Genomic DNA, 11,191 nt, shown 5'->3' with positions numbered 1-11,191 from the left:
ATGTAAGCAGACACAAAGCATTGTGGGAAATGAGAACCATGACCCAAAGCAACAGTCAGCAAGGATGTGTTTATCTGGGAGGGGTGCTGTTGGATAGATCACATGTGTTGTGATTCATTGACAGTCATACCTTCTGCTGTTCAACATAATGATGACTGGTAGATAATTAGTTATTAGTGGTACTGCATTTTAATTTTAGAAAGCGCAAATCTGCTTATGAATTATAAAAATTAGTAAGACCGCTGAAGCGCACATGAAATATTTAGGTCCGCAATTAGCAGATTTGTGCTTTAGCGGACTGGCGCCCACCACTGGGTAAGTATATAAACAACAGTAAGGATGGCTGACATATATATTTTCTCACTATCAGTGTTGTGTTGGATGAAGAGACTGAGGAGGAAAAACCTTTTGTTAACTGTGGCAAAGGAAAAAAGACATGAACATCAGATGCATGTTCACGCGTTCAATGGAATCATCAAAGCTGGTCATCAACCAGCTTCAGGAAAAAGATAATTTTCAACAAAATAACATTCAAAAGGAAGAGCTGCTCAGAGTCGTGCTCTGGTCCATGCTCCACAGCTGCAGTGCTCCTCATGAACAAACACGCCCACAAAGTTCTGACCAATCACATGCTGTGAGCTGCAAGGTATGCATTGCAGAGTTCTGAATGGAGGTAATGCACACAAGAGCAGACAAAGTTACACAATTTTTGTCACTCTCAGAGCGACCAAGACGTGCAACTCTAAGTACAGTATAAACCAGGAGTATGTGTTATCCCATCACCTTAAACTTTTTAATAATAAATGGGTTAAACTTACATAGAGCTTTATCAAATCCCTAATGGCTGCACAGCGCGCTACATTTCCATCATTCACCCACTGATAGACACATTCACCCACTGATAGACACATTCACCCACTGATAGACACATTCACCCACTGATAGACACATTCACACACTGTTGGTGGTAAGCTACGATGCAGCCACATCTGCTCTGGGGCACACTGACACAGTTAAACATGTGGTTTAAGAAGAATGCAGAAGTTCAGTTTCTATTTCTATTTTCTATCATTAATTGCAAAATGGCTGAACTGCATTTTTGAGAAAGCAGTGGGCTACTTGTCGTCTTTGGTGGGTCCAAAGTGTGGAGGTGTCTGATGGCTCCTCACAGGATCTCCAGAGAACCAGGTCAGAGCTCTGGAGTGACTGAAGGAGATGCATTTTGTGTACGTTTGTAGGGTTATTAAGGTCACAGCCTTTTGAGAGCAGATTATAGTCATGAGCTGGATAATGGAGCTGGTGTGTATTGATCTGAACTGGTCTGTGGGGATTCATAATGTGCTTATTATCCTAATGATGAACTGCACAGTGGATCTATGTGAGTGTGTCCCTTTGCACACATGTATACACTTTGGAACAGTGTTAGAAACGTCTGTACTTTACATAATATCTACTTTATACTTTGCTTCTATAAAGACAAACTGTCTTTTAATCTTTTGAAATAGTCTAAATCAAAAGGTCTTGAGGCTTTGTGATGGTCTTTTTAAAGTTTTCTTGTACATATTACTATAGATACACTTTAATTTATAAATTTGCAAAAGTAAAAAGGCAGCACAATTCTTTTAAATGTTTTAGTACGTCAGGTAAAAACTTTTATTTGTCTTCATCAGGGTTTCACCAGTTTCCAAATCAGTTTGATTCTGGATGATGATGTATTCGTTATAAAATAAGACAATTGGAAATTTTGATCCTGAGGCCTAATTAGTCAGGACGCTGTGTGTTGCTTAGCAGATTATGAGTCAACTAAGTAAATACAATGAGTACAGCTTAACTGATTCATTGAACTGGAAATGTCCTATTTAAGGTTTAACGTGGCTTTTTTTTTTTACAGTTTTCCGTGTTTAATTCTGTCTTACAGAACTGGAAACAGATAGCTATTCAACTTGTGTTCAAATACAAAAATAACATAATTTATTATACAAATCTCAAGCTTATTTTTTACCTTTGCGTTTGTCTAACAGCCTTATTGCAATAAAGAAAGTGTGGCTGTAGAAAATACAGATTTGTGCTTGCATTCACACCCTAACCTCCCGCAGAGTTTTCCTACTAGATTTATCAAGTCACTGAAGTTTTCTGGAAAATCTCTTTGACATTGTTCATCTTCAGTAGAGCCTCCTGAGTATAAATATTGGTGTGGCAGACATTCATTTCCTGAATAATCAACTAAATTTTACAATTACCATTGCATTTTCTGTTAAAAAAGATAGGATGATCTTATGGTTGTCTCATGACAACAGTCCAATCTAATATTTAATTCAGAAAAATTAATGCCTTGTGCACCCACATGACCTAAAAGTAGGATATTTTAAATTTTTACTGCTTGAAATAAAACAGAAAGGTACACGGTTTTCTACATTGGATTTCTAATTTGATTTGAAGCAATAGTTGTGCGTTAATACTCCAGATTAATAAAGTTAAATAGGGGGAAATATTCTGTAAAATAATACTAAGAAACATAAAAGTAAAGAAATAATGGTCGTATACATCTTAGCCAATTTTCTTTAACCCCGCACATGCAGAATTATAAGATCGTATCACTAACCAATAACTCATCACTGCCACACACGTCGGCAGAAAAGTGTTTTTTAATCTCTCCACTTTGTCTGCTACAAATGGGGTTTTAAAGGGATCCCCAATTAGTTGTAACATTAGAATTTATTTAATAAACATAAATTTTAACTGTAAAATAAAGACTGTAAAAATACTGTAGGATGTTCAGTTTTTATAATTTTTAAACTAAACGTTTAAAAATATATTTTAACACGGACGGGGCCATTTTATTTCCACACAAAGCATTCTGGGTAAAWGATGACGTGGATAGGTCCTCGGTGCGAGGCTGCTAGCGAGCTATATCCACCCTGAAGGTTWATCTTGGACAATATCTGATGATCGACTCTTTTAAATGAAACCAGAGAGCGTTGACAGAGAGGAGAAGGTAGAAATGACTCAGCCTGGAACTGAAAATATGGATGGAGGACCTACGTTTAGCTTGTTTGTCGTGCTAGCACTGAGCTAATACATATAAGGCAATATAGCGTCAGTGCTAGCACAAAGGCTAACAGGCTAAGCTGAGGTTGTTCTTCCATGAAGCAGCTCTGTTTTCCTCAACTTAGCCTGTTAGCTTTAGCGTTAGCCCCGACGCTATCACCATATATATGTATTAGCTTAGCGCTACACATTCTCCTTTCGTCACTGAGGTCCTCCATCCATATTTTCAGTTCCAGGCTGAGTCATTTCTACCTTCTCCTCTCTGTCAACGCTCTCTGGTTTCATTTAAAAGAGTCGATCATCAGATATTGTCCAAGATTAACCTTCAGGGTGGATATAGCTCGCTAGCAGCCTCGCACCGAGGACCTATCCACGTCATCATTTACCCAGAATGCTTTGTGTGSAAATAAAATGGCTCCGTCCGTGTTAAAATATATTTAAAAAAATGTACAAAACTAAACATCCTACAGTATTTTTACAGCCTATATTTTACAGTAAAATATATGTTTATCAAATAAAGTCTAATGATACAACTAATCAGGGATCCCTTTAAAAGAATATCTCAACAACTGGACACAGCAAGTTTTGCTGCAGCTATTCCTGCATTATAAGCTAATGTGAGGTCCACAGTTAGCACTGGTCATATCACTGTATTAAAACCATCTGAACACAACTCAGACAGCTGTAAAATATTTTATGTCTCATTCTCTGTTGGAGCTGCCTGTTCTGATTACTGCCAAGAGGGGTACCACACCATAACTGTAAATGTCACAATCTGAAATGAATCACTTAAAACTGACCAAAAAACAGAACCAGACCAAAGCAATGCACAGTAAATAATTAATTTGCATTATGTTTTAAGACTAACTACACCCCACCTAGACTTGTGGACCGTTCAGTTGTGTGTTTTGTTTGCCTGCAGGGTTCAGCAGTCGTCCCCGGTACCTGAAGGTGTTCATCAACCCCAGCAGCCACAAGAAGGAGGCCATTCACATCTACAGAGAACATGTGGCTCCTCTTTTTAAGATGGCTGATATTCACACTGACATCACAGGTTTGAAGATGCGTCTGTTTATTTACCTACAAAAAAAAACCATTGGTTCATAGTTTTATTTGTTTTTGCCATCTGTGTTGTGTAAAGATGGTACAACCATTGTGTTTTTATGTCAAACAATATGACTGAAATCTGTGCATGTGTGTGCTTGCATGTTCAGGTGCAAAGGTCAGAGCTAATGGCAGTTTTTAGTCTCTAGGTAACCTGATACAGGGGGGCGGAGCTTAACCCATCTGTTGCGACAGTGGGAGACAACTTCCTGTCTTCACATCTCCTCTTCTGTGATTCCTCCTCCCCTCTTTTCTGTTTTCTCCCCTCAGCTCCTCTCTCATGGTTACTCTTCTCATCTCCCTCGTCCCGGCAGATGGTGTGATATCCGTTGTCCCACTTTTTTTGGCAGCTATCGAACACATGCTTGTGTTCCTCTGACCACACACATGCAGGGACATTTATCTTTATCTCAGTGTCCCTCCATCTGTTTACCTTGTCTTTTTCCCTTTTTCTTACTCTTTCTGTCTTTACTTGTCTTTCTCTGTCTGTTTCCAGTGACTGAGAGGAAGGGCCATGCTCTCTCAGTGATCCAGGAATGCAAACTGGATAAATATGATGGGTTAGTTTCTTCTCTATTTTTACTCCTTTTTTCCCTTTGTTTAAAAGATTGTTTGGAAACTGAAGCATCCTTTAAAAAGAAAAGTTTATTTTTCAGCCATAACTTCCAATGGGATCTAAATCCAAAACATGTTGGTAAATACAACACCTTGTGACACGATTTGTTGTGTGGAACCCAAAATGCAGACAGACACAAGGACTTGAATGCAAACAAAACAGATTTAATAATTGACAAAAGAAAAAGGCTGATGTGGCAGCAAAAATACAAAAGACAACATGGACAGAGACGAGGCATGAAAGGCAATGATCCAACAGGGTAATGAAGACATGACGCCGGTTAAATACAACTGAGGMTGATTGGGAGAGGAAACACCTGGGTGATTACAGACTATGGACAGGTGAGTGAGGCAGGCTGCAAAAACACTAAGAAGCTACTGAGGATAACATGTTACAGGAAATGGAGAAAACTAACAGGAAATAAGAAAATAAGACAAGATGACCAAACAATGAAACAGAAAAATTCTAACAACAACCATGAAACAATGATCATGACACCTTGGGTTTTAGTCATCAGTGTATGTTATGTGGAGGCTTAATCGTACTGATTTTTATCGTTACAGAGGATTAAATTGTTTTAAAAATATTTGTATGTTTTTAAAATATTTATTATTACCTTTGCGGGGTTATGTTTTTGGTGGTGTTGGTTTGTTTGTCCATCAGGTGGGTGGAGCATTCAGAGCTCTACACCACAGCAAACTTCGTCTGTGCCATAGACCTGGATGCCATTGAGAGTCTACCAACTACACAAGATATATGAGTAGTCTAGCATCCAGTAACTGATCAAACCCAGTGACAGCCTGGCCTCAGAGAAGGTTCAGTTCAGTTCAGTTTATTTATATAGCGCCAAGTCACAACACACGTTGTCTCAGGACACTGTACRTAAAAAGAACAATGTAAAGAAGAAAGCAGCAGATTGTGTTGAATCACTTCATCACAGTCTCCCATCCTGAGCAAACGGTGGAGAGGAAAAACTCCCTGCTAATCAGGAAGAAACCTCCAGCAGAACCAGGCTCAGGACAGGAGACCATCTGCCTCGACCGGCTGCTTGGAGGACAGGAAAGAGACACAGACAAACACAGAAGAATTGGTCCAGGACTGGTCCAGGTGCACCTTCTTCTGGAAGAGACAAAGAAAGAACATGATAGAAATAATWAVAATAAACATGTAGAGAAGGTTCCAAGTAATGATGCCATGCCATCTGACCTCATAAAGCAATGTAAGACAACACTCCTGCTGTCTCTTTATGAGCTGTTATGCAGGTGCAGGAAGGTGTCTTTCCACAGGACTTGCAAGATGCCAGAATCATCACCTCTATAAGAGCAAAKGTGACAGGAGTAACTGTTAAAACTATAGGTGGATTTCACTGCTGAATACAGGCAGCAAGGCATTTGCAATGGTTTTACTGGTTCATCTACAGATGCTCGCTGAACTTGTCCATCCAGAGTTCCAGTACAGCTTTCGTGCCCACAGGCCAACCCTGGACACGATCTTTCACCAGTTATGCTGGGTTCAGATGAACGCATTGTCAGGAGCGTCAGGTTTACATGAAAGTCGGTGGTGGACGCGCGTCTAGGGGTGTCAAGAAACCTCACAGTGTGCCTAGCACGTTTTGCAGCAGTAKTTGTTTGAGCATTTGACATGCATTYGTGAAMTTTCACAGCTCGACGCGGAGCGTCAACCAATCAGAAAGRCTCTGTTATGTGACATAGTGGTGCAGTTTCAAACAACATGGTTTCCTGAATGTTGCCCACTAGCCTGAGACAGATGGACAGGAGCTCTTCAGCTGAAATTGAGTACCTACTGTATGTATGGGATAAATCTTGTGCCAGCAGGAACTGAGTTTGAATTCCTCAGATTCAATCTGAATRTCATTAATTTGAAATTGAATGCATTGGTTTGAAAATGAATTTCACTAAATGGAAACTGAATTTAATGGTTTGAAACTGAATTTAAAATTTAGAATTTGAATTAATTCGATTTAAAATTGTATTTTGTTCAATAAAAAAATCATTTTGACTACTTTCAGTTCTAAAATTCAGATTTTTGTGTCACATCCTGGTCCTTGAGAAAGCCAGCCAGAGTAATCAAACACAGATCCACAGATTTATGTTTCACTTTGGTGAAGTTTCCCTTCTGGATGTAACAGAGTTGATGCAATCCACTGTAAAAGTGACAAAAACAAAGTTATTTTATTGCTGTGATTAATTTTACATATAGACAAAGTTACACTTACATCACATCATGGCTCAGTCAGCAGCAGCATCTGATCAATATCTGCCTGCAGCTGGGAGAGACGCTGTAAGGACTGATCTGTCTGTTAGTGCTTTGAGACCAGGGAGGAGCTCAGCAGCAGCTCTTGGAAGAGCTGTGTTCATGTCAGAGTCCCTGCGACACACCTGAATTGTCAAAYATCACTCTGTTCGGTTCTGCTCACAGGTGGAGGTGTGTCTCCATGGCTCAGTTGCAGTAGGGGGTCTAAAGCCTGCATGCCTGTATGGTCGCTCGGCTGTCGACCGGTCGATGCGCCGTCACATGGTYGTTCTGCGTTTGTTTTCACACTGACCTTTCATAGTTCCTGAGACACCCTGAGCCGAGCTGCTGGGAAAGCCCTCCTGCTCCAGCATACGTCACTGCATGGGATTCCTTCCCCGGGGAGTGCAATGCAGGGAAAAAAAAGTCCATGGCTCTTCACTCGACGTTGTTTTTTCACAAACCGGTCCCGTTTAAGCTCCAAAGTTTTTATCAGTCAGATTCCACCGTGAAAAATGTCTGTTTTATCCTCTTTTATGAGTTTTTGACCATTGACTATCTTTAAATCACTGCTTCCTGGTACAACAGTCGGCTCTGGAAGCGATCGCTTTTTTCTTCTTTTTTTCCTTTCTTTTGTTGAAGCGAGTGGTTGAAGCAAATGCAGCGTCTGAGCGCCTTCAGCACAAACAAAAGTCCCATGAACTTCTGACCAATCACACAGTTAGTATGTGTTCTTATGTGGAGGGGGGTGAAAAGTTCGACCGGCGGGTTGCGACAAGAAATGTCGAAATGCTGACAATGCGAACAGAAGTGACGCAATTTTCGTCATAAAACTGCGACAGTTCGGCACGATTTCGGCAGTTCGGCAGCAGCATGCAGGAGCTTTAACAGACAGATCAGTCCTCACAGCGTCCCTCCCAGCTGCAGGCAGATACTGATCAAACAGCTGCTGCTGACTGATTCAATGTGGGATGTAAATGTAACATTAGCTATAGGTAAAATTAATCACTGCAATAAAATAAGTGTTTTTTTGTCTCTTTTACAGCAGATTGTAWCAACTCTGTTACATCCAGAAGGAAGCTTCACTGACATGAAACATAAATCTGTGGATCTGTGTTTGATTACTCTGCCTGGCTTTCTCAAGGACCAGGATGTGACACAAAAATCTGAATTTTAGAACTGAAATTGAAAGTAGACAAAATGAAATTTTAATTGAACAAAATACAGTTTCAAAGCAAATTAATTCAGATACAAAATATTAAATTCAGTTTCCATTTAGTGAAATTTATTTTCAAACCAATGCATTMAATTTCAAAAATGCACGTTCAGATTGAATCTGAGGAATTCAAATTCAGTTCCTGCTGGCACAAGATTGATCCCGTACATATAGTTGGTGTCCTGGCAGGAGGTTTAGGCACCGATGTGAGTCAGTAGCTCGTCAAACTGACCACAGTGTCAAATCGAGCTGGGGACAAAAATAGAGCAGAAAGCGAGCGTTGTCAGCATGCAGCTCCTGGAGTGGTTAAACTCACCGAACTCACAATGTCTCAACAATATCTGGTGAATTAATTATCTGGTGAGCACAACATGCTCTTGCTCAGTGAAGCGTGTTTATTTTTTTTTCCCGCTCTCAGAGGAGTAAGACACTTCCTTCCCTCTCTTCTGCCCTCCCTTATCTTCCCTGCTTCGCTGCTTGGGAGCCTCCTACGTTTTCCTCCGAAACCAGAAATTATGGATATTTTTATTTTTATGGATTTGGTTATCTGGTCTCTTAATAAATGTTTGGAACAAAATTTTCTTCCATGGGAGGACATGTCAAAGGTGGGACCTCTGTTCTGCTCTGTTCTGGATATATATCTGATCACTGGATTCTACAGATTGGCTTGGTGGTCTCCTGGTGTTCTACAAAACAGCATTGGTGGCTATTAATTTCCTGGCTTCCTGACCAATACGAAGGATTGCCTTCTATCAACACTCAGACTTTTGCCTTGAGCGAGCTGGGACTTGGTCTGCAAGCAGTTCTGCAGAGGGTCGCGGGCCGGCTGTGGTCCCTGGACTTTACTGGCCAGATGGAATTGATCTTGGAGAAGCTGATAGCAYGACTCAACAGAAYTTTTCCACACYGTATGATTGGATTCGCCACACTGGATGTACCAGTGGACATGAAGGCAGATGAAAAATTATTGTCTGCCTGGCTCAAAACATTCTCTTCTGTTCCCAAACAACTGATTACAGACTCATTCTTCAGATATTCACACAAGTGCATACAACATTCATGGCTTCAGATACACGCCCTCTAAACTGACTTACTCTTCTGGCTAATAAATATGCTCTATGCAGAGGTTTTTTTAATAAGCACCATAGTGTGTCACCTTTTGTTGATATAATATGATGTTTTGTTTTGTTTTTTCCTTTTTGGTTTTCTTTTTCTGTTAAAGGTAGCGCAACTCTGTTGCTGCATGACTGGTTCACCTGTTCCCCCATGTTTGTCATGTATGTCTTCTTGAATGAGTGTTCTTAACTGCACCCCTCAATTGCATCCACCATATACAGTACAGAGACGTGCAGAGTAAAACAACCAAGAGGCTCTTCCCCAGGGCGTGACGAGCGTCTGATCTAAAAGTGCACAAGCGTTCAACTCGAGACGTTGGGCGTGTTTCTGACACTCAAAATGTGTTTGGTCTGAAGCTAGCATTACAGGAAAAATGCTGCAAGCAGCAAAATACCCTCTACATGGCCTTCATTGGTCTTTGACCTTGTAAGTCGTCAAGGACTATTCCTGATTTTACCCGATTGGCTTCCCACCCAAACTGCAGAATATAATCCAGTCCTTCCATGAAAACATAAAGGAAAATGTGCAGTTTAATGGAAACTGCTTAGTTTCCTTTTACATACATTTTGCTATGCATGTAAAACATGGGTGTGTACTTGCACCCACATGCTTTGAAGTCTTGTTGGCCTTACTTATGCAACATGTACTGCTACAGAAGRCATCTACTAGGTCAGATGACAGACTCTTGAATTTGGCTCGGCTCTGAGCCAGGACCAAGGTAATGGAGACTATCATCAGAGACCTGTTGTTCATATTTGAWACAGCAGTTACCACCCACACACAACTTCTTCTTCATGGCCTTCACTGAAGACATCAGTGAGAGATAAAGGCTTTCTGCAACCAAACATAGGAGTCAAAACCAGCAACTTTCTAATTTATCATTTTACATCCATCTGACTCATSTTCTATTTCAAAACAAAATGTTCACATAAACCAACATGCAGAAGCATTTACACAAAAACAAAACTCCTGGAGTAAATAAATTTAACAATCAGATATTTTTTCTTTAGGTTTTGGACATGACAGCCTGTAATGATTTCAGTGTCCTTCACTGCACAGTCACTAGGTTCAGGCCATATCTAAATAAAAAATAAAGCCAAAAAAGTGTAAGTCAAATAAAGCTGCTGACCAGCTGGTAATAATGCAGTTAGAAACAAAGTCTGCATGAGTTAAATGGTAATGAAAGGAAAAACCTTGGTCTTCAAGAGGATAAAAAGGGGATGGGGGGGATGGGGGGCATGGTTCCCCTATTGCCCTCCTGTCCTGAGCCTGGTTCTGCTGGAGGTTTCTTCCTGATTAGCAGGGAGTTTTTCCTCTCCACCGTTTGCTCAGGATGGGAGACTGTGATGAAGTGATTCAACACAATCTGCTGCTTTCTTCTTTACATTGTTCTTTTTATSTACAGTGTCCTGAGACAACTTGTGACTTGGCACTATATAAATAAATTAAACTAAACTATTTAGGTATAATAGGACCTCATAAATATAGAAACATTGTTTTTTAACAATTAAAAATTAAAAAACAATTCATATTTTGCTTAAAATAATAAATAATAATAATAATAATAAAATGTGGCTCTGAATAAAGCCTACACACTCCCTCTGAACTGCTGAAATTTATTTGGATTATTGCAGTTTCATGATGAAAATTACGTMATCCATGTTTTCAGTGTCAAATTGGCCACCCCTTTTGTCACAACCCACCCGCAGAACTTTTTGCTTCCATCCACAAGAACTTATTGTGTGATTGGTCAAAAGTTCGTAGGAGTGTTTGTTAATGTTGAAAGGACAACCATATTAACAGCAGATGTGTATTTCCACCCCCCATCTATTCCTACC

The 11,191-nt window shown here is 40.1% G+C and overlaps 1 protein-coding gene across 1 annotated transcript in view; it reads left to right on the top strand.

Annotated features, from left to right (window-relative positions):
- cerkl (CERK like autophagy regulator) overlaps positions 1-11,191 on the top strand; it is a gene marked incomplete at its 5' end in the record, with an annotated part of 37,359 nt that overhangs the window by 7,124 nt on the left and 19,044 nt on the right. The window contains 2 exon segments of the mRNA XM_014031455.1: positions 3,971-4,102; positions 4,649-4,712. Coding sequence (XP_013886909.1) covers positions 3,971-4,102; positions 4,649-4,712 — 196 coding nt within the window.

The sequence above is a fragment of the Austrofundulus limnaeus genome, unplaced genomic scaffold (assembly GCF_001266775.1).
Source record: "Austrofundulus limnaeus strain Quisiro unplaced genomic scaffold, Austrofundulus_limnaeus-1.0 Scaffold1254, whole genome shotgun sequence".
Lineage (NCBI taxonomy): Eukaryota > Metazoa > Chordata > Actinopteri > Cyprinodontiformes > Rivulidae > Austrofundulus > Austrofundulus limnaeus.
Note: the sequence above shows the minus strand (reverse complement) of the source record. Positions and strands in the feature narration are given on the sequence as shown.